General features: G+C 42.7%; 1 protein-coding gene across 2 annotated transcripts; it reads right to left on the reverse strand.

Annotated features, from left to right (window-relative positions):
• Positions 1–340: 340 nt before the first annotated feature.
• Positions 341–23,599, reverse strand: asap2a (ArfGAP with SH3 domain, ankyrin repeat and PH domain 2a). 2 transcript variants are annotated; one of them, XM_037241478.1, is made up of 29 exons: positions 23,084–23,599; positions 15,163–15,235; positions 13,453–13,598; positions 13,282–13,356; positions 10,339–10,388; positions 9,315–9,444; positions 8,880–8,965; positions 8,733–8,808; positions 8,560–8,646; positions 8,428–8,436; positions 8,008–8,111; positions 7,826–7,895; positions 7,651–7,738; positions 7,342–7,390; positions 6,977–7,143; positions 6,662–6,795; positions 6,356–6,450; positions 6,096–6,285; positions 5,875–5,960; positions 5,551–5,666; positions 5,068–5,135; positions 4,894–5,001; positions 4,613–4,814; positions 4,042–4,209; positions 3,780–3,885; positions 3,520–3,578; positions 3,247–3,326; positions 3,056–3,175; positions 341–1,856 (listed from the first exon to the last, which is right to left on the reverse strand). In XM_037241478.1, exons 1-29 carry the CDS (start codon positions 23,207–23,209, stop codon positions 1,782–1,784), a joined length of 2,943 nt encoding a protein of 980 aa, XP_037097373.1. In that variant the 5' UTR covers positions 23,210–23,599; the 3' UTR covers positions 341–1,781. The 2 variants fall into 2 exon arrangements, with proteins under 2 accessions (XP_037097373.1, XP_037097374.1); XM_037241479.1 differs by lacking the exon at positions 8,428–8,436.
• Positions 23,600–24,256: the final 657 nt, after the last annotated feature.

The following is a 24,256-nucleotide window of genomic DNA, read 5'->3' on the forward strand; positions in this document are numbered from 1 at the left end:
GAGCTATTTAACTTACCATAGCTATCCACAAACTTAGTCTTACTTTTTTTTCAGGAACAAACATGATTAACAGGCTTTAAATAAAGCAGTGTATCAGTCACATGGCTCCTTGGTTCTGTAATGCCTCTCACCTGCAAAGTGGAAAAGAGGATGGAAGGAAGCTGTCAGGAGATAATAAAGTGCAGGACACTTGATATACTTGCACTCACTGGAGTCAAGCCTAGAGTGGACTCATCATTAATGGAACAGAACAGGCACCTTGCTTTAAAAGCCTTACAATCAATGACCATTTACACATTGAGCCACTTTAATCACGTTTCCCAGAAGCAACAACATGGCACTCTTTTGATTATTTTATTCCAGTTTAATTTCCCATTTACATACAGAGTCAATCATGACAACAGATGTTATTTTTACACTCACACTAAAGTCCAGCTGTGTTACCCACAGTCTCTTTACATTTAAATAACACACCTATGTACACATGTATAGATTACATCCTGTTTCCAGTGAGTTAATTATAATAGTCAGAATAAACACCATGAATATTAGCTGCAATTTTCCTAGACACTCAACAAGGCTCGGCTTTAAATGCCTTCTCCTACATCAGAACGTTGACTTTTGTATACACACAGTTGCTCTGCAACACATTTTAATTACATTGAATGCTTGTGTTAATATGGGAAAGAAAACACTGTACAAATGGAGGGAGGAGGATGTTAGTTGCTGGAAAAAGCCACTAGTTTGACATGTCTAAAACACACACATACATACATTCTACTGGCGTCAATGGCGCTTATGCGTGCATTTTTCTTGTGTGGGCCAATCGAAATGTCAACGCACAAAGAAAAGTCTACGTAAAGGCAGAATGGTAACATGTCATGAATGAGCGCATACATACAGGTACATTCAGAAATATTCTTATTCTGGCCAAATTCGGAGTATCTGTAAATGATACAAAAAAACAAAGTTGTGTTATATATTACAGTAATGAACATTTTTGGTGTTTCTTTTCTGCATTTTGAAAATTAGTCCGACATTGAGTAGAATTTTGCAGCATTCTAAAGGATCTTTGTAATTTCTAGCAAAATCTATACGGAATCATGTTTAATTATGCAAACAATACATTTACATTTGGTTAATTACGTAGTGAACAAAATAACTTTTTCCCATATTTCAACATTTTCTTGTCTCTTTGCCATCCAAAAGTATTCTCTATGCATTGACCAAATAAGAACGCACTTAAACTCAAAATGGGGCCAGATATGAATCATTTCTATTTTTACATTTACCTAGCTGCTTAATAAGGCAGATGACAGGTGGAGCACACGCACATATATTACTAATATAAAGCCTCATCATCTGACGAATAAATAAAGTGTTGTTGTTCACTTTTCATTATAAGGCAGAGCAAGCGTGACACAATTGTTTTTTTTCCCCTCTCCCAAAATGGTACGAGTGGGAAACCTCCTGCCATCGTTGGGCATGTTTGTAAAGTGGCATGGTGACGCCAACCTCTTCTCTAAATGGATTTTGATTTGCTCGTGTACAGTGAAGGCCTGCTGACTGGAGGAGGAGGAGGAGCAGGAGGAATTGAGTGGTGCACAACCTTCCATCATGTGTGACGGCGCGGCAAGGGAAAGTGCATTTATTGTGAGATGTCCTTCACTACAATCATTTCAATTGTGTTCCAGTCACAAACAGCAAGAGGTTCAAAAACACATAGAATGTCATCACGGTCACCAAGACTTGGACTTGCTGACCTCCCCTGCAGTGACATTTCAGTCCACGATGAAGTATACAAAGGTGACCGGGAAGGCTCCTCGTCTCATCGGTTCTCCTTCAATGTGGCCCAGCTGGAAAGGAAGCCCACAAGGGAATATGAGAACAAAACATTCCTCCACATGAGGGCAACTATTTAATGTCAAGTATACAGAATATGTACAGCACACACCTATTGGAGCTAAATTGGAAAATTTGTATGGGTTTTTTGTGGACTTGCTAGAAGGGTTTCGGGTGAAGCACCGTATTTTTCGGACTATAAGTCACTTTTTTTTTTCATAGTTTGTCTTCTCCCGCAGCTTTTACTTTTTTTTTCTTCTTCATGAATCATGTTTGACTGGTGTGACTTTGACTCTGAAGCAACTTAAGTCTGAAAAATACAATATGTGTTTGATATTCATGGCTGACAAGGAGATTCATGACTTCACGAGGCGGCTATTGGACTAGGATGTGACCACTCATTACCTTGACATTGAAAAGCTCCATTTCTATACCTGAAAACAACAAAGCTAGAATATATTTGTGCACTGGCCAAGAAAACATAGCGGCGCTAACAATGCTAAATGCTGGGAGAGGATGTTAGAGACCCTTATGGGTGTGGGAGGGGGGGGGACAGCGAGGACGGCTGCAGCTGGTTCACTTTCACACAAGGGGCTCCGCAGAGGAAGCGGGAATGGTGGTAAAGAGGAGGGGGGGGGGGGGGGGGTAGCGGGAAGAGGCTTTTGTGTGTGAGACATGGTTCAAGATGAGCTCATGGCTTTTTGCTGGCGCTACCATGGTTACCGTGGAAATGAGACCAAGGATCGTCTCGAGGGTACGTTTACAGGACGATTACCGTATTTTCACCAAATAGCGGCCTCGACTCGGATAAATACCGAGTATTAATCAGTCACAGGTTACATTATCCATTTAAACAAATAAATACCCCAATCAAATAGACGCCTTCTTTTTCTCCATCGGAAAATAAGCGGATGCTATTGTTCAAACACAGACATTCAGTTAATTGCTGAACGCTGTTGCTAATTAAAACCAAACAAAGAACAGACTGTCGGATTAATTAAAGCGTGGAAACAGTGCACATGATTAGAAAGGATCTCATTTGGAGATGCTATCTTTTGCACTTTCCATCATTTTCATATGAACGATAATGTCATCCGCAAAAACTCACCGTCACCTCGAGATTCGATCAAATATTTGTGTATTAAAATCCGATTTTCACTGCATTTGCGTGTTGCTAGTATTGGAAGACACAAACAGATTTTGGGATACTGACCCACCACTCCTGGTCTTCCTCCCCATCCACCACAATGACCTCGCCCTCCGAGAAGGTCAGTTCGTCTGGGTTGTCTGCCATACAGTTATACATGGCCTTCACTCGCTTCGGCCTGTGCTTCTGAGAAGGTGATGACATGGTGAGACGTCGATGCAAGCTAGTGAGCGAGACAAAAAGAGGGATGAACTTACAGTGGAGGGCTTCCTGGAGTGGTGGGCTGGCGGTAGAACGTGACCTATGGAGTTCTGGGGGCATACTGGCACTTCCTTAGCTGCACCAGGAAGAGGAAATGATATCAGAAAGACAACAAGGTTTGCACGCTTCCACAGCTCAAACTATCAAGCCTTCGGGTAGAGAAACAACTGACGTGTAGCTTTTTAATCGGACTGCGCAGTAATCAAGTTTTCCTGCACACACAAGGCCTATTTGCCTTTATTTTTTTTTGTTTTTATCAGTTTACTCACTTGGCCGTTCGATAGACGCTGTCCGATTTGCTGGCGTTCGGTTGAAACTTTTATCATTGCTGGAAAACAGAAGGAAAATAAATGATTCACGGATGGAAGGCAGAACAGAAAGTCAAACGGCATCAAGGCCATAAGAACAGAAATCGTAATAAGAGATGTTTCTCATAGTGTAAAATAAAAATAAATGAAAAAAATTAATACTAAAAAAATAAAATAATTAAAAATAATAATAAAATAAAATAATGCCCCTATGTCCTCACCCTGCCGACGACTTTTGTTGACTGCTTCTAGATCCAGCAGATCCTTGACTTGACTTGGAGTGTAAACTCATTGTGTCAATCTTCCCTGCAGGAGAAGCGCCCAAACCTGTGGCACATCGTGACACCTCTTTTATTTCACATCCTATCTTTGCATATCCAAGCTCTGCTAAATGATGCTCTGATTACATTTTTAATATACATTCATCCATTATCTGATCTGCTTACAATAAGATGTATTCATAAATATCTAATAAGATCTAACTTGTGTCATGCTTAGCTGCTGTAGAGGTGAGCCGAACAGGTGGCGCCGGGGGGTGCATGTTGGGGGGATCCGAAGACGACCGTTGCCGACCAACCAGGTCTATGGAAGCTGGCTTCCAGCTGCCTGACGACGAGGGCTGATTCATCCCGCCGAGGCCCGCTAACTGGACTGCGGGTGAAGAAGAAGAGGAGGCTCGTCAAAAGAAGGAAGGGTAACTTGATTATACGTGAGTGGAATTGAGAGGGACACTAATAGGGGGAGAGTGAAAGTGAGGAATGGCGTGCTCCTTGGCGGTACTCCAGAAGACCACTAACGTTATTAAAGAGGGTCTGTGATGGCGGCGTCACCGTGCGGTTGCCCAGTGGAGCTATGCTACGCTTTTTAGTAGCACATACAAAATCACACAGACTTTCCTTTAAGAAATTAAATTGGCTTGCTGCAAAACGTATATGGCGTCCAAACGCGGACATGATGTCAGACGGCCGTTATTAACAGGCCAAAAGCATTACAGAGAAACCATTTTTATGACGAGGGCAATCTGCAATACAGAGAGACACTGTAATTCATGTACCAAGGTTTCTCGGGGGTAGCGGTGGCGCAGAGGTGGTGGCGGGCAGACCGGGCTGAGGTGGGTTGTTGTTTACGATGGTGCCGTAGGTCTCGTTGTTGACCAAATTTGGCAGATAGGAGCGTTGCTTGTCCTTAGCCAGGTGGGAGTTTGTGCTCGGTGTGTAACAGCTGACCGGACGCTCTTCTCTGCGGTGGGGGCTGGGCTGGAGAGCACAAAGAGGTCTCAATGCTACAAAATATTTTCTGTTTAAAAATGTTCCAATCAACCGGGATTACTGTCACCTTCTCATCGAGATCTTCATCACTCTCATCCAAGTCTTCATGCTGCAGGCACCATTCGTACTCCACGTGGACGTGCGCGTTGAATTTCCCTGCCAAGGCTTGGTTCAACTAAAATATGTAAAGAATTAGTGTGCATGTGGCGGGTGAGCCCTTAAAAGCAGTGAGCTCGCTCACCAGCTCTTCACATTGATGGTGTTTGAGCCTGCGAGCGATGTCCAGCGGCGTCTCCCCGGCCTCGTTAGCTGAAAGGGTGGATCGGATGAACGTGGAGTCAATAACAGAGCAAAAACTCGACCCGATTTGCTTCCCGTTTCCCACACTTGAGTCCTCTGCCTCTCTGTCGTCATTATCAGTGTTTTGCAGATGACGGGCCGCAACAGAGGAAAGATTAGTGTTGTGAGAAAGAGTCGCCGTGGAGTCGAAACTCTTGGGAACTAAACCTCACAGATGTGTGTTTGTGGGAGAGAAAAAATCAGCATGATGTCCTTATATAGGCTTCTCAAGGAGAAGATTTCTGAGTCGGTAATTTGTGGCCGTAAATCAAAAATTCAATAATAATTATAAAAGCAATTTAAGAAATCAATCAAATTGAAAAATATTTATATAAATTAATAAGTGTCAATAAATACAGAGGGAAAAAAAATATTTTCTACTTACGGATGTCTATGGAGGCTTTTCCCCTCAGCAGCAGCTTCAAACATTCACTGTTGTCAGTCAGACAGCAGTAGTGCAACGCCGTGCTGCCTTTGGCTGTCTGCTTATCCAAATTTAAACTGCAAGCAAGCAGAGAAAGCAAAAAGATGATTGTGATGAAGTAAAATATGACTTTCTGTACCCGTAATCAAATTTCGAGACATCTGCCCACCAGCTAATGTCAACATTAGCCTTTGAAATGTCACACGGATAAACGGACCATTATATCATATGCTCGCCAAATGAACTCTCAGAAAACTGATTTTCTCTTGTGTAGTTTTTGTTGACCTGTTCTGGGTGAGGAAGTCGACGATGTGAAGAGAGGTCCTGTCCACCAGCCTGACAGCCAGATGGAGGGCGGTCTCTCCTTGCTCCTGAGGGACAACGTCAAGAGATTAGACCTTTCATAGTGGACAAACTGAGCGTGACATAAATCAACACTCAAAAAAAGACACAGCTTGACCTAGACCTAAGTTTGTGACCAGTGAGTGTGAATAAGCGTTACTGACATGTCCATTAGCTAGAGGTATGGGTTCCATCAAGTCCACTCCCTCAGCATAAACCTGAATGAGGGAAACGATGTCACGAGCTTTGACGGCGTCGCACAGCGTGTGGAGTCGCGAAGCTGAGTCGGGACATTTCTTCCTGGCGAAACGTTTCTCGGTGTACTTGGCGATGATGAAGTCTTTCCTCGCCTGCCTGATGGAAGGTGCCGAGTGTCAGCTCATTAGCGGTGTCAGTCATGCGTACAAGCACGGCGGCGACTTACATGTCACTGGCGGGGTTGGGTTTCACCGCGTTTTCGGCACTTAAACCTGCTTCCATGATTTCATTGAAGACTGCATTCCCCACATTCTTGGCCAGCTGTGGAATGCAGTTAGTTAGAGTAGCGTCGCATTGATTCGACACTTAAATCAGGCGTGCTATGGACATCCTAGACAAAACCCTGCACTTAACAAGGAGTCATGTGACCAAAGCCACAGGCTAGTCAAACAGATTTTAACCTCCCCCCCAAAAAATGCAAGCATGCTTTCATCTTGCCGCAATATTCCAGAATTATGGATGCATAGCCTACCAAGAGCTCGGAGGTGCTGAGTACATCCAGAGTGAGCGATTGGATCCTGGAGTAGTGGACGCCCAGCTCCCGGTGGATGCCGGAACATTCGATACATGTGAGGATGCCCAAGTTGGTGGACAGCCACGTCGGGTCTGGAAAGAAAACAAGAAAATGTAAAACTCTAAAAAATATATATATTTATTATTTAATTTAAATAAATATATATATTATTTATTATTAAATTTAATTATTATTATTATTATTATTTATTTTCAAAATACAGTCTTGGACCATTTTATAAGCTGTCAATCATTTCCCACTTTCATAACTTACTGGGCGCTCCACAATCGCAGCACACATCGTTCCCTGTCATCCTCTTCACTTCAGACAGGATGGCCTTGGTCAACTCCTGCACGATGTTGTTCTCGCCGACGTGATGGTCGCCTTTGAAAGCCTGGTTCAGCGCCTCCTCCTTGCTGTTCTGGAGCACTGAGATCCAGCTGGAGGGAGTAGGAATGAAAATTTGCATGGGAAGTGATGAGGAGGAGGAGAAAGTAGGTGAGAAGGAACAAAAGGAGAAAGTGGGGTAAATAGTCGCCGGGTAGAAGATAAAAATAAAGAAGTATGGGAGCTGTACAATTGCTAATAGAGGTAAGTTGGGCGTAAGCGTGAAAAAAAAAAATGGAACGGGCACTTACATTTGGCAGTTCTGGTCGTCTTCGGCCTGAAAGTGATACGTTCTGTCGTCTAAAAAGAAAAAAGAAATAAACTGCTTTGTAATGAGTCGTACTTTTTTAATTGGCCTTTTGACATAAACAGTAAAGCAGCAATGAGAAGATAACATCCTTGCTGGAGGTAAAAATAAAATAACAACCCCATCCTGCTTTCTACCCAGCTGTGACCTTCTACTTCCTTTGAACACCAATTTGAGAGCAGGAAGGAAAAAAAAAATGGGGAATGGTGACAGTAGGGATTAAAAAAGGGAAAAAAAGAAAGTCTGTTTTTACGTGATATGAGGTCAAAGCTCTTCTTCTCGTCTGGATTGTGCTTCACCTGACAGGTGAGCAGATTGAGTTTGGCTGGCGGTCTGTTTGCCTGCAAGACGGACGATGGAAAATAAATAAATAGATCAATCTGAATTGACGACAAAAGTTTTTGCCTAGGTCGTGGTGGTTTTCTTACCGTGCTGTGTGGGATCGTGAGATATCCATTCTTAGCTGTGCATTTCCTCTTCTGCCACACTTTCCTCAACCTGCACCACACATTCATAGCAGACAGAGAAAACATGTTACATAGCATTTTTCATGTGATCACCTTAACGAATGAGTGAAGCCATGATTTGATTTTTTTTTTTAACAACCCACCCATCACTTCTCTTGTAAAGATAGCCGCTGCGCTCAGTGCCGTGCTCTTTGTTGCCTTGTGGCTGATGTAAGCTATAAGTAGTGCTTTGCCGCACCTGCGATTCCTGGAAAACACACACAAAGACTATAATAGGAGCTTTTTTGTTTTAAATCTGTAATCAATGTCAACATTGACAAGTGGATGATGTCAAGTGGTACTGTCTGGAAGTATCTCAAGGCCTGTGATGACACTAATACAATTGTATTGATATTGTTTTTTTTTTTTACCAGCAGACATGCACAAAGCCAACAGAATTGCAACTTAATTTTTTTTTAAAAAAGCTACTATAGTATTGGATAATATACCAAAATAAAACTACCACCACAATAAAAACAGGAAACTACACAGAGTATTCACTCTGTGTTTTTTAATCCACTTACTCTTCTAGACTTGTTTCACAAATTGAGGAGGCGGTAAAAGAGAGGAGAAAACTTCAGATAAGATCAAGATGTAAAAAGTGATCACAGCAAAATACATTTAAGTGTGTGTGAGTGTGTGTGTGTGTGTGTTACCTCCTTCTGCTCCACTTGTAGCGCTGTTTTAAGAACATCCCGTAACTGAGTCAGCTGCTTGCGTTCCTCGTCCTGCACCTGCTTAATCTGGTGATGAGATGATAGAAAATGAAAATGCAAAAAAGAGCAAAGAAGCCAGGCAGTTGATGAAGTGTCAAGAAAATATTTCTCACTGTGTGTAGATCTGTAGCTAGTTTTTCAATGGAAGGCTTCAGGTTGTCCACAGCTTTGAGACCATCCTGAAAAAAACTGGACCAGAAGAACAGTCAGGTCCATGTGAAGTTGTTATTGCAAGAATCCAAATTGAATTTCAGTCTTACTTGCATTGTGCATGGAAATACTTGATGAGATTCTGCAACAGGTCCACTCCCTTCTTGATTTTGATCTCATTGACTTTGAGCAGATACTGTGAAAAGAGTCAAGATGGCCCCACTTAGGCAAAGGTTCAGCCAGAGGGAACATTTATTTTCACCCCCCCCCACCCTCTTCAATTCATCTTCTTCACTTGAAAGTAAAAATGTTATCCTTCAAGTTCATGAAAGTAAAACTTAAATCAAAAACGGCTCAGACTTTACAATCATAAAACATGTTAAGCGAGTATCTGTATTCCAAAAAATACACGTACTGGATTGGAATATTTATCAAATAATGACATTTCTGGTAAAAGGTGTTATTTTCCCAAATATCGATGACATGTTTGGCACTTTGCCATTTAAAAAAAAAAATTGCTTACTAATAATAATAATGAAACTAACCTCACACATCTGCAGCTGAAAGAATCGCCTCTCCTTCTCCATCTCCTCGGCAATTTCCGCCCCGCTAATCTCCGTCCTGATCATGCCGTGTTGCCTTGCGTGCTCCTTCTTCTCCTTCTCTATCTTGGTGCTGCCAAAGCAAGGAGAACATTGCAGGGGGGTGAACTTGAGGAACCTCAACCCCCACCATAAATAGGTCTTTGTGAAATACAACTACTTTTTTGAGGGCAAGCAAGTGAGGGGTGCATATTTTGAGTATCTTGGCAATTCTGGAGGTGATTTTGCACAAAGACCAACAATGGGGCGCACTTCTGCAGGCAATGACTGGAACATAACTGGACCGCAAAATGGAGGGGTGGCTCCATTTCCATGCAATTCTTTTGCAAGAAAATAAATAAATAAATAAATAAAAGCAGCTTTGGATCGCCAATCGGAGAAATATTGCAGCACGTCCGAGCAATGCTAACGACGAAAAAAATCATATCAAGTCACTACTTTTCAGCTTCTGTCTGAACATCAGCAGCTGTTTTACCTGTCACATGGGAGGCTTCCATTGACAGGATTACGCGGTGTCAGCACATGCGTCCTCAGCTATGACCGTGTTTTACAAAATCCCGAAATGCCAGGCTGTTTGGCCACAAGCCAAGACACTGCTTGACGAGAATCCATTCACTTCCATTCCAACTTGACCTTACTGATGGTGGACTAATGCCATGCAGCATCAGGCTGAATACTTGATGTTGGCACCAAGACCAGATTGTCTCATTGGAAAAGGTTTGGAGAGATGTGCAGTATTACCCTTTCAGTAAAGAATGTCCTTTGCAGCTTGTAAGATATATATCAAAAGCTATAAACATCTTTTTGCATGCACAAGACTTTTCAGTGAGGGGAGGGGGGGGAGGCATGCGGACAGAGGTTATTTACAATATTGTTAAAGTGAGAGAAAATCACAAGGCGGTGTTAAAGCAAGGGAGAGACACATTTCAAAAGAAACATTTCAAATTGGATCAAACTATCTTCTTACACTTTAGTTTCGTAGTCCTTCCAGGCTTTGTCAAAAGGTTTTTTCAGATCCTATGTGGCGAGAAAAAAACAAAACATGACATTTATGGAGACTCAAAACTGCATCTAGGGCAAAATGTTGATACAATTTTTTTTTACAGTAACTCTGACAAACAAAATAAATACAAGATTGGCCAATCCATGCTGATTAGTCAACCCAAAAAATATTAAGAATCAAGAATAGTGAAAGACAAAGCAACCATGGCTATGCAGACACACACAGGAATTCCACTGAGCAGACACGCTGAGAGCTTCCATACTGACTAATGAGCAAATTCAATGTGTATGCGACGACGAGAATCGACACAAGGGAATCCCCTTCCGTGCATAGATGCTGTCTCAGCAGGGAACAGGGAGGCCCGATTGTTTGGAGGACATTAAATTCCCCCCGGGTCACGCCTATGACAAGCAACGCTGATTTCTCATTGTCAAGGGTGAGCTTTAACCAACTTTTGATTAAACAGCATCCCCGCTGTCGCCGTGCTGATTAAAGGCAGATTAGATCCGATGCAAGTCAACACAATCACAGTCAATTCGGAATTATGAAACTACCAAAGAATTTGATCCATATCAAACTGATTTTAGATTGACGTTGCAGTGCCATTGTTTGATTTCCGCAGCGATTAAGCTGCAGAGGAGTGAGTGGCATGCTCAACTTCTCAAACCCCGGGATCAGATTTGGTCCGCTGAACCAAATCTAAGAGCACTCTGCCACTCACCGAACATTTGAAGGGTAGCCGGGGAAGCCAAAGTTTAGAGCCAACGGGAAGCTGATAAAACAAACTGCAAAGTGGGGCGAGATGGAAGGAAATATCACAGCCTGAGACACCAGAAAAATAGAAAGTGCTAAAAATATCACACGTGGGCATGGCTTGGCAGAAAAGGCCATGACGGGGGCACAATAGTCCCTCTGGGAGAAGCAGCATTTAGTACCCTTGTTCCCATTTTGGCTGGAATTCAGGAACGAAGCTAGAACATGGTGTCATGCCCTTAAAAATGCTTCCATTCGCAAATCGACCATCTTTCCCACTTCCATGCTGAATGTGCAGCAAGGTCAGCACCAGTGGAGACCAGGTTTTGTACTTGGGCAAGAGTCCATACACAAAGTACTCAAAATAGATCCAACGAGAGCACCAAGGTTCTTTTAAAAAAAAAAAAAAAAACAGGATGTGCAAGCTAAGGCAGTGTAGTGGTTCACATTTCTGACTTCCGTACAGCTGGCGTGGGATCAATTCCCGCCGAATCACAAGCACCCCCCCCCCCCGCTGGCAACATGCCAAGGGTGTAGTCTGCCTTTCACCCAAATTCAGCTGTCATAGTCCAATCTTGCCAAGACTCTAAAACCATAGAAAAAAATGGACAAATCATTTTTATCTCAAAATCTCAAGCGGTAAGCAGGAGTGGGTGGTTCACCAGCGGCCGGACCACAACGGGACGAGGTTCAGCTGGACTCCATTCAGAACCACTAACGCCCTTCTCGTCTCGCGTCTTACTTGTGCAAACACAGATGATGCTACAGTGGCCATCCAAAGCACGGGATGGCATGACATCATGCTGGCGTCCACTTTGAAAATCCCTCCCGTTTGCACAACTGACTTTTAGACTCAGCACTTTTCATTTTCCGCTGCCTGGGAGTGTATTAAGCTTGTTTATCTTTAAGAGGGACACCAGCAGGTCCTGCGGGAACTCATGCGTGGTCATTTTTGTAGGAGCGGGAGCTAACCCAAACAAAGTCCAGATTGTCTTGGGTGGCCAAAGGAGAAAAGATGACGTGGAATATTTTTTTCTTTGCTGAGCCAAAAGCTAGAAAGGTTGCTAAATTAGTCACTAGCAAGGCATTGGTATTACTACTGACGAGAGTAGTGGGGGAGTATTGACATGTTTGTGGAAAACATTAACCAGCAGGAAATTAATCCTGCATTCCACAAAACTGGGAAGTCCAAAACTTCCTGCTTTAATTTGCAAGTTACTCTACAGAGCCATATTTTGTTTCTCAGTACTTTTTGAATTTTTGAAAACACTTGCTGTTCTCTATGATGAACAGATAAAATTAAATTGTGCGGCATTTCTCCACACATGACTGCACTTTTTTTTATCCACATTGAATACCTCCATGAGTGACATTTATTACACCGAGTTCTCGACTTTTTTTTTTTTTTTTTTCCCTAGTCCTCCTTTCGTGACGTTCAAGTCGAGTTGTTACTTTGTCTTTTTCTCCCTATGGCTTCGGCGGCTTGTCAAGCGAGTCTGGACACGATGCCGCTTCCCCGTCTGCTGACAGGTCGGTCTCGTGGGAAAGCCATACAGGGCGATAATGGAGGAGGAGGAAGAAGATGATGAAGGTGAGAAGAGGACTGGGAATATGGGAATAAAAAACTTCTGAATATTGTCTTGAGCAGAATTTTAATGAACTCCATTGCACTGAATTATTAAAAAAACTATAAGTGGTGAAGCATTACGAGTAGAAATGGTGTGGATTTTTTTTTTTTAAAAGGGGAGGGGGGGCTGGTGGTGCAGGGTTGCGAGAACAATGACAGGAAGCCATGTCAGACGCTTGGAGAAAACATTAACAAAAAAGAACAAGGAGAGACAAACAGTTCTGAGATAGCGAGACGGACCGTGCGGCTGGAGGTCACGGGGCCACGTTTCCATAGCTACCAGCCTCATTGGAGCTGACTTAATCTCATCATATTAATACTGTAGCGCCAGCCATTAACCAAAGACAAGGCGTAAAAAGGTCACGAGGTCACAAGTAACAAGTGTTATGCAACGAGTAAATATGGGAGAAATGACTTTGCCTTTGCGATTTTAGTTTTGTTGCTGATTCGGCAAAAAATCCTCCCAGTTTGTCATCCATCCCATTCATAAAAGTTTGCTTGTAAAGTGACACCAGTAGCTGACTTACCCCTTTGACTCCTTTCAGGTCTCCTTTCAGCAGGCTGTCCAGAGGAAAGGTGATGATGTTGTTCATGTTCTGGAACTAGATGACACACACACAGTGTTCAGTGTGTGCCTTCAGGCATTTGAGACAATGATGGCCAAAATGGAAATTCTCTCCCCAGTGGATTTTACCTACCAGGTTTTTGAAGAGCGCAGTGAGCTCCTTGGTGAAGACGGAGAACTTGAGGAACGCCGAGCCCAAATCGGGATCGTCTCTATACACACAATTTTCTCCAAACTTTTCCAAGGCCTGAGTGTACTGCTCCTCATTCTCAACGTGAGCTAGACAAAAAAAAAAAAAAAAAACCACATACATATTCAGGTCCGCTTTGACAGATGCTACAAATACACAGAAAATAAATCTTATGGCACACCACCAAATACAAATGTTGATTGATTTATAACAAAAACAAAAATTTGTGACCTGAATCTTCAATTGGAGCACCTTAGCTATCTTGGATGAGAGGGGGAACATTTAATATAATCAGGACAGCAGCAGAGCTTGGGAAGGCGCTCAGGGGGGGGATGTTGCCATGACAACCATCACAAGGAAATATGACGTGTAAGGCACTGGAGGTTAGCGCTTCAAGGAAAGAGGAGGAGTGTTAAAATGCAAAGGTGAGCACTAAAACACACCTGGAGCGATGCGGCCGTGACTCACACAAACACACAGACACAAAGCAGACAACATCGGTGTTCAGCCATGTGGCAGTTTTATAGATGGAGCTGCATCACATCATGTCTGTGGCTCGGCAGATATGCACAATCTTATTAGCTGAAAGCTTCTGAGTCACTCGTAAGTGCAAAAACACATCGGAGAAGTCTAATTTGAGACGCAAGGTTAAGTCACGGCAAGACTAAACATTTTACCATACGTGTCGTCTACAAAGAGTTTTTTTTTTTATTCCCTTTTGTTTTTTTGCCACTGGTAAGCAGAGACACGACAAATTTGAATGCTGGTTTCCATTCAGTAGCATGTAATAAAATCTACAAGGGTCAAATATATAGTGTGACCTCAACTTTTGAGTTAGTAACTTTTTAAATTGTACATCGCACCAGTGTGAGCTTTTATAGTTTAGTTGTCGTTGTAGAAATGTGCAGTCAAGCACTTAAGAACTATCAGAATGTTGGCTTTAATAATACTGGATTGATTTACTTCTCATCCAAAATTTTATTATCTTTTAAGGCTAACATAGCAAGATAGCGTTTACATAAACAGGCCTCTGCATATTTATATTATAACTTTGAGCAAAGAAAAATGGCCGCACAGGGTTTCATGGATCTGACTTGTTTGTATTATAAACAAATAAGAGTCCGGGTAGATCGATTTTCTAATACCGAGGCTCAGTTGCTTAAACTATTCCAGCAGCCCAGTGGCTTAAATCATGTTTTTACTGTAAACACCGGGATTTCTCCTTTTAGTTGTCACAGCACAAAGACGCAATTCCAGCGATGCGTGTTAATAACGTGACGGGAGGTGAAAGCAGCCGTGTGTCCACGCCTCGGCGGCCCTCCCAGCTGTTCCTTTGAGAGTCGGGATCAGACAGCTGTCGCGGGGACCACAACAGAGCTCGCAGTGTTCCCCCAAAGATGTGCTCAGCACATTGTTCGCATGTCTCTCGCCCTGGCTCGCTGGCTTTCTCGCCATCAGCGGGGGCTCTGGCAGGTCACACAAAAGACGCTGGAAAACACTCAGCCAATCAGAACAGACGTTCCAATGTCTGAAGCGGAATATGTACGTGTTGGGACTACAGAAGCGGACCTTGTCGGGGTGCATTATTGTCCCTGCTTGACCCCGATGCACATTGGCTGTAACAGCAAACATGACCCAAAAATAAAAACTCACCCAAACCAGACGTGTAGATGGCCTTCACTGACTTTTTCATCTTGTATAGAACGCTGCGGTCCACATCTAAGGCCTGAAACGGATACAAAGAAGAAAATGTGGGACAAGGAGGATTTCATTCAAATGAAAAACACACAAACTAATAAAGGAGATTTCTGGAAATGACATTGATTGATATTTTAGTGTTGCTTCTTAGAACTTCACACTCTGCATGCATGCGGAGAGCCCACTTTGTGTGCTGTGTATCTACACTGACTGCAAAGTAATGCATTATTCAAGGCAGCGCTAAAAATAGACATGCTCCCCACAGTTATTGTATTTATTTGATGGGATGTGTGCTTGTGTGACTTTCTTCGTGTGTGAGCTGCTACGACAACAGTAGTTTGGAATATCCAGAACGTCCTTAATGAGGGAACCAAAATAAGCACGATGGTGTTAAATTCTTTCGACATGACAACACAAGTGGCGTTATTAAATTTAAAAATACAGAATTCTTGTGAGAACTCTCATATTTGGATTTCGATTCCAAATAGAGTGCAGGTCAAGCTAATATTATGGCTGATTGTATAGTCAATAAATGCAGCTGAGACAATACGCCAACTGTACCTCGAAGGAAACGGAGCGATTTTGAGGAGACCTTATTAAGTACGCCTGCTCAAGCGGGAAAAAGCCATGTTTACCTAACCTGCTCCCCCCCTATCTGCTTAACACGTATCAGATGCTCCAGACACTTTGCATACAAGAATGGCACAATGACTCCCATTCAGGAACAGTATGCACAGCACTGTACACACACACACACACTTTCATATTGCTGGTTTGACTATAGGTGTTTGCCGTGTACCCCCACCTCTCACCCAAAGAGAGTTGGGATAGACTCCAACTCACCCGCAACCCCAATGAAGACAAGAGACGCTATAGAAAATGAGTGGAAAGAAAATAAAGCTCCAAATGTCTACATTCTATTTACATATATACATACTCGGTACATGTAAAAGCTGCGGTTTTATTTCCTTAGGCGCCTGTTAAGTGACTCGTTTGTGTCATGCGTCATTATCCAATTTGTTGCGATCTGTCACAGTGAGAGAGAAATTCCCCATCTCAGACTTCACACAAGTGTACAAAAGTAAAAAAAAAAAAAAAAAACATACTGAGCCAAACCAATTTTCCTTGTTATTTTTGTGTGGAAAAGTACAGAAAAGTAAAATGATGATGATAACCATAGAACCAATCATTAAAATCAGTTTCCTCAGTCTGAGCAATACAACAGATCAAATAAGACAAATACAATCATTAAGTTTAATGTATACAATAAAGACAGATACTGCAAATTGAAAAATATGTGAAGGCTTTAAATCCGTATTGGCAAAAAAAAAAAAAAAATCCCCATTTAACCTTAAGAGCAGCTTTTGTGGACCAATTACCTCATAACCTCAAATATCACGTATTAGCTAAGAAGCTCCATCTATCAGTTAGCTGATGGGCCAGCTTAACCTTTATTTGACCGCAACAAGTAATCACCCTCTGAATCAATTGGACCGTTCCAAGCTGTAACACACGGTCGCTCACAAATTCAGCCAGGAGGCAAATTCTCTCAGGCAAAGTCTCCCAAAGCGAAAGAATCAATGGCTTTCTCATGTTTGCACTCTGCAGGCTTGAGGGAAGTGACTCGGCCCTCTTGTTGTGAACGCGGTCCTCCGATCTAAAATTAGCTGGTTTTAACCCAGAAACTATTCCCGGGGGAATTCCGTCGCCTCGGAGGCTTCCAAAAATCGCTTCACACAATAGAAGCTGCTTGACAAAAGACGATCACTGCATTGTTAGCATTTCCCTTGAAAGCAGCTCGTGGGCGATAAATGAAAATCTCGGACTCAACCAAAATAATACCTGACATCATTATGACTAGCAACGTTTTGATTATAATCAGGCACCATCTGTTGCGGGACATCTACAGTGGGTCATGAGGGCCGTTGCCATGGAGATCCTTACTCATAGTCGAACGTTTCCTGAGTTTGTGAGTAAGGTATGAGTGGGACAAGTGAAAATTTGGCTCTTGTACAACTATTTGGGGATTGCTTAAGTCTGTTGTAACCGAACTGAATTGCAAATCACGACTTCGTCTCCTAAACCGCATCTAATCTAAGGAACAGATTTCAGTTGATTGTGAACTTCTGCCAAGTCCGAACACTCAACATAATGACTAGCTAACATTTGGCTTCTGGCCTACCACTCCAGTCTTGGAGATGATAGTAAAATATTTTTGCTGATTCAAGGCTTTACAATGAGCTATCATTGACAACAACAGCTCCATCCAGTTGTTCTGTTCAACTGATGTTCTTCTCTCCGTTTGTCTGAAAACATTCCTGGATGATTGCATGCAGACAAGCCACCCGGCCTCATTGTTTGTACCACTTAAAGTACCTTGCGATGACAACATGTCTGTAATTCAAGATGGTCTTACGCGTTCCTCAAAGGCCTGGTTGGCATTCTGGATTCACAGAAACACAAATAAACTACAAAACTTTACAAGGCTAACGCTAACTTAACCCAAGGCAGTCATGAGTAGAAAGTCTGCCACGTGAGGTCGATGATACCAGGTAATGAGAAGGCAGCAGTCTCGCATTTAATTATCCCATTTATTTGCTGGACGTGCGTATTGGAGAAGACATCTTGTAACTTTTAAGTCAAGATGTTGCGGAGTATATAAACACGGACTGCTTAAAATGTGCCAGACACTGCGTGGCTGTTCTCCACCTGTGTTCTCCTGGTCAGGAAAAACTGCTTTCCACAGTTCAGTCAGTGTAAACACAGCAGTGTTCGTCCTGCGGAAAAGCCATGACTCATCCAAAACATATGTCAAATATACAGTTCCACCTTGCCGGCCCGGAAGAATCCCGCGGGCAGAAATCTGAGGAGATGAGACAACGTTACAGCCGGGCTGTTACAAACATGTTCTGTTCCCAGGTAAGTCATTGGAAAGTCTGATGATAGGGAAAGAGGACTGCTAGCTTGGTCCATGAGTCTCTCAGACATTTTGTCCTCTGTCCACTTGTCAAGATCTTTCTGCACAACTCCAAAGTTAAAACGTTTGACTTAGCTTCTGGTAGTACTTTATGGTTCACTATAAAGTGAGCAGTCGCTCCAGGCCCTGCCGCAAGCTGCCAAAAGTCACGGCAGGATGTCAACATCAGTTGCAGTGCAAAGAGAAAACAAACTTTCATGTTCACTGCTGAGACGTTTCGCATTTTACAAGGACCTGGGCGGGCCATTTGTTTCGTTTGGTTTTCCCAGGAGACTGAGGTATTTCCATCCAAACTTTTCCATCATTCTAAGCAAAGGTGAGCATATTTCAAACCAAATTGCGAGATCCAGAAGACTGTGGAGACCCGATAGCACCTTGTATACTTTGAGTACTATTTTAAAAAGGTAATAAAGCAGCAGGAGACTCATAAAAGTATATTTGTTGGGATGAAATGTGCCAAGGTTTTTTTTGGAAGGGGAAACAGAGGATGTCACCTTGGAGAGTCATTTTGGCTCTTTCGCATGAACATATGCATCAACCCCACGGTGTCAGAGCGGTAGCGGGAGCTCTTACCGCACTATTAAATGGAGCGTGACAGCGTTCGGGAGAATCACAAGGGGAATTGGGCTTGCTTGTCGGTTTCTAATCGACTGCAGTATCAAGCAGTGTTACAGTCTGAAGAAAATGGAGAAGGCCGGAGTATGCCAATATTGCAACTTTGCGATAGTTGATGGATTCGGTTTCTCCAAAAAGCAATAATCTTGTGACCGCTGGATTCATCGGTGGAATTTGATATCAAAGCAAGCCATTTATCTTGAAGCCATAACAGAAAATGCAGATGATACTTTGTATTATTTTATAATTCTGTGGACCAGGTGACACAATGTACTGTTCGGTCATTTCAACTTCTTCGGTTTCTTGTCCAGAGGTGTAATGATAACGATAACGTATTGGTAAAATCTTCAATTATTTTTACTTTACTATACATCACATTTCTTTGGTCTGATGTCAAATGTGACAAATTCATTCCGACTCCCTTAATTTAAGGTAAAATGATCCCCAGAGAGATTGTGGGTCATCATATCTTGTGAAAGTGACTACGGGAGAACAACACATAAGGACTCACCCTCCCACTCGAGTGGTGCGGACGACAAATCAATGGTGGAGTTCATTAAAGAAGAAGCCCGGCCTGTCAGAGGACAATAGCCAGCAACATAGGTTGTCTCGGAGAATCTGGTAGAGGACAGACTGATGGATGAGGAGCGTGTCATATGCTTTTGACCCCCCACCAAATGCCGCGAGTGTCCAACCCCTAACCTCTTTTTGGGCTAATAAGTAGGTAGTACCCCCCCTGGCCCCTCAAGTCTCATTCACCATGGTTGAATCGAGTGTTTGAACTTTTCTTCTAAACCGCTGGTTAAGATTGTGGCTTTACACTGATTGGGTCCAGACGGTAACCTTTACCCTGGCCCTGAAGGAGCCACAGAGAAAGCATCCGCATAATGAAGGCCTTGATAGTTTGTCTCTGCATGATAACGCCAACTCGACAGTATGAGCTGATCTCAAACCAAGAACCCCACAGGAATTAAAAACGTGTAAAACCAGTAGCCAAGTAAGCTAAATCAAAAATGTCTGAGAACAACCACATTCTTATTCGACTTGGTTTTTGTTAGGATATTTATCAACGGTGTTGGATATGTATGTCCGAAGCCAGACGCTAGCACTGTGCTAATCCTTCTCGAATCCCATTTCAATTAGAGGGAGCATTAAGCTTCTTAGGAGATGTACTCAAGACTGGCCATATCTGCTCACTTGGGACCCACTGACCATTTAGGTGATATGTGGGAGTGCTTGTCCATCCCATCCCATCCCATCCATGTGTCTCTAAGACTATTAGATGAGGATTTCACCGCCAATTGATAATCCACGTGTCTGGATCCTTGTTAAAACTTTCCACTGAGCCACCTGTTCGAAGACAGCAGCTGCGACTCCCAGCGTGGCCGCTATCGTTCCCGCCAAACATTGAAAGGGGGGGAAGAAACTGAGCTGTAGAAATCCCAGAAACAACACAAGATGTCAGACCAACACATAGTCAAGACGTACGAGGGAACACTTGCCACCTCGTGTCATCACATTAGCTTGTAAAATAGATCGTGTTGAATGAGACGTTTAAGTACCTGCTAGCGGTGAGCTACAATAACAGTCGTGAGATATTAAGCGTGGCCAGCTGGCAAGATGGTATCACAAGAGACCAGAATCGAGTTAGGAAATTGAGCGGTACCACGATTGTGGGTTCGTTGTGGTTACAAAAGGAGCTCATAAACTCTCTTCAGTTCATAGAAAGCTACTTGCTTTTTAACGAGCTTCATTACGTTGCTATGTGTTATGCAATCATCTGGAAACTGAAAGGTTGGTATGGTATTCACGGTCAGTGCCAGCAGTTGCCTAATTAATGCTGGGAATACCATCCCCGATTCCCAGAGGTATTCCGCAATAGTCCCGCTACAAAATCAACAGCGAGGCAACTTGTTTGAGCTTTGCATAGCTGGCATACCGCTGTGAAAGCAACCTCTGCTGGATGAAATGATGGCCAGCTGGAGAACAAATCACTTTGGGTGTTGCTGTGCCTGACAACATTAAGTAACTCCAGCAAATCTTCCCAGAGGTCAGCTAGGAACATTTTAACCAAGATCAATACTTCACAAGGAGGTCAACTCAACCCCCGAGGGGGGGATTTTGACAACTACTTCTTCTCATGGAACTTGTGTGGTCACATAATTTTACAAAGACACACAACCTCTAATTATTCAGACAACATTTTTCCATCCATATTTTTTAGGAGATCTGTGAAAAAAGTGGAGACAGAAAAGTTTTACAGAAGTACGAAGGGGGGGTCGACATCCTCTTTAATGGATGAACTGGTTTTTACCATGCTGGTTTTACAAGCATCAACACACACGAGCGCAAACACACACACATATATATAGGGGCTCTATGAACTGCACTTGTTTAGGACTGAGATCTATTTAGTCATTTTCTGACGCATTTAGGAGAGAAATAAGAAATTAGCTCCTGTCCGAGTTGCTCTGTACTTGCTGCAAAACGTCGATCATGTCCATTCGGAGCAAACTGGAAGTTCGCAAGCCATCTGGTACAACAGATTTGTGCATTAATCGCACAAGACAAACCAATTAATCCCCTTTGTTAGCACATTGCAACCCAAGAAAAACCTGCAAACAGACGCATTGTCATCACTTAAAGGATTTGCCTTCTTGGAAGCTAAATCGAGAAGGTTGGAACTAAGTTGAGCGCAATTATCTTCTTTAGATTACTGCTTCAAAGTTCCTATGAAGAAAAGTGATGCAAAATGTGCATTTGTGATTGTTTGGAGAGCAAATCACAATAAATGGAAGCGTTCACCAAGCGTACCACCGCAGATCGAGCTAACAGCTAACAATAAAGCCTTGTGTCGGCTGAGCTTGAGGTCAACGTCAGCGGAACAACAGTTGAGCAGAGTCAACAGCGACAAACCTGTCTTTTAATCTATTCAAAACGCACCCACTGGTCGGTCAGCAGTAACGTCTCGACAAATTTCACACGCTGAACTGAGTGCAAGAAAGGGAACCCCCAAAGCAGATTCATCATAAACCAGCAACAATGGTGATGATGTCAGCGGAGAGCCCGATAGCCGGAGCAGGTGTCTGTCGGTGTAAAAATAAAGCGAGGTGTAGAAGCTCAGACAGTTTAAGCTGTTGACACAGAGCCCAGATGTGGATTAGCCTTACGTTTAAAAAAAAAAAGGCTATTCTCTTGGTAATGTTTACACAATGGGAAGGTGGAAGGAATTGTGAAACGACTGAAATTCAAATTGCCTTCCAGCATGACGTCACAACCTGAAGCGACCTCAGTTAGGTGAGCATTAAAGGATTAATGGCGCTTATGGTTTTGCTACTTGTTACACTTGTCGGACTGAATGCTGAGCTGCAAACAGGCCAACTCAAGTGATATTTTGCGACTTGAGCATCGGTGTTTATTCGACAGCCCGCCGCCACAACTAGCATTTTGCAAAAAGGATTGTCATGGTACTAATTAAAAAAACGTAATGGCTTAAAAGTGAATTGTCTCAATTTTGTTTTCTTTCTCAGAGGTTCTTCTGCAGTTTGCTTGCTTACAGGTAAAACAGTTGCAGACAGGAAGTGATCAACCGGCCCTGGTCACCTGACGTCTTCCAGAGGCAGAGACACACTAACACATATACACACCACTGGCTGCCAACCAGCTCATGTGGGAAATTCTATTTTTACCGCCAGGGCTGGGCGAGGCTCTAAGTCGTGGAGCACACAAAGTCGGGAAACTCTAGCAAAGGAGAAGGACGACGATGGGGAAGGAAACGGAAGCCCTTCTTCAGAAAACCTGCATGGAAATATGCTTCTCTGTGTACACACACAAACAGAGTGTAATGCAACAATTTAAAAAATTCACAGCAGCAGCATATACTTACTGATCTTGTTAAGTCACTACAGACCCAAAGGTGTATGCAAAGCATCCATTTGTTTGAATGTTAATGTACACTCACTCATATAATACAGTAAGTCTGCATTTATAACCATTTTGATAGATGCTCATGAGTTAGCAAATACAATAAGACTGGATGTTATTAATTTGATTTTTATGTCTTGAAAATGTAAGGAAAAATATGCAATTCCTGTTAATTGGTTCAAAAAATATTTATATTGACTTCTATCTATGACTACAATGTATACAGACAGGATAATTCAACTTCAGTGATGCACAGATTTTTGTTGTTTTTTGAATTTATATGTGCCCTGACTCAATACGGTTGGGAAATGCTGCACTAAAGAAAAAAGGTGTATTTGCATTCCCACCCGTTGCACTCACCTCCTCCAGTGCGGCCACCGTGTTCCTGCAGTGGGACATCCTGGTGGTGAAGTTGGAGGCGGTGGGTGACTTGTAGTCCTCATTGGTCTCCACCACAAACTCAGACACTGTGATTTGGTCAGGCATAATTAAAACTCCCTTTACTGTCTGATAAACAGCAGAATACGAGCTCTTATCCCCGATGCCTTCTTCTCGGTGTTGGTTTGTAAAAGTTCAAAGAAGCGGTCGTAGTGTCCTTGACGATCCCGGCTGACAGTGAACCATGTCTGGGTAGATCTCAGACAACACTCGGTCCCCGACACAGTGCTCCGCGGTGATGGATCGTTTTCTTAACCTCGAGTTGCTTTTCAGTGAAGTATTGCCAGTCCATTCAGGTTAAATAGTTGTCCCTCGGTTCGATACAGACACCAAAGTTCTCTCCGTGGAGTCTATTGTCCTCCGTTGTATTCAAACGTGGGACGAGGTGGAAGGGCTCACTGTGGCGAGCCGGGGGGAACAACAATAAAACGGTTTCATCCGGAGCGCATGAAATCCACAAAGGTAGAGGAGGGATTCAATGTACCGGCAGCAGCCAATAAGAAACGACGGCTGGTAAAGGAAAGCCAATCAAAACTAAGCAAGGGCGTGACCTTTTGCTACCTTCAAACTCAATTTAAACAGTTGTAATTATAACGACTTTGAACAAATCCCCTGGACACGATTAAAAGGAAACTCGACTGAGCAAGATCTAAGATTTTATTGTGGATTTTTATTCTGTTTGTTCACGACTATGGTTTTTTTTTTCGTGTCCACATTTTAAAAATTCCTGTCTTTGTTTTAGTTGTTTGTTCAGGAAATATTTTCTAGTACTCCATGAATGCAGCGTATGCTAAAATGTTACAAATTTCACCAGTGTTTTTCCTTTAAAATAATTTGATGAATGAATGAATGAATGAATGAATGAATGAGATATTGCATGATTTACTTTATTTATCCCATGAGGGAAATTAAGTTTATGCATCACTAGACACAAAAACACTACGATTTTATTTCATTGTAATGCACACGTCTGTAAACAGTGAAGAACTGGATGAGCAGGATCTCCGCTGATCTGGTAATTAAGGCATTACTCATTGTGTGCTTTTTTTTTTGCTTTGAACAAAGTAGTGTTTCAGAAGAGCATTGCGTACAGCT

Source organism: Syngnathus acus, chromosome 22 (genome assembly GCF_901709675.1).
Source record: "Syngnathus acus chromosome 22, fSynAcu1.2, whole genome shotgun sequence".
In the NCBI taxonomy this organism is placed as follows: Eukaryota; Metazoa; Chordata; class Actinopteri; order Syngnathiformes; family Syngnathidae; genus Syngnathus; species Syngnathus acus.

What these genes read in the sequence shown, in the direction of transcription:
- asap2a (XM_037241478.1), bottom strand. Translation starts at nt 23,209, where the DNA reads ATGCCTGACCAAATCACAGTGTCTGAGTTTGTGGTGGAGACCAATGAG. An exon ending in ATGAAGATCTCGATGAGAAG is followed by an intron (nt 4,815 to 4,893) that starts GTGACAGTAATC and finishes TGTGCTCTCCAG; the next exon opens with CCCAGCCCCCACCGCAGAGA. An exon ending in AGCGTCTATCGAACGGCCAA is followed by an intron (nt 3,327 to 3,519) that starts GTGAGTAAACTG and finishes TTCCTGGTGCAG; the next exon opens with CTAAGGAAGTGCCAGTATGC.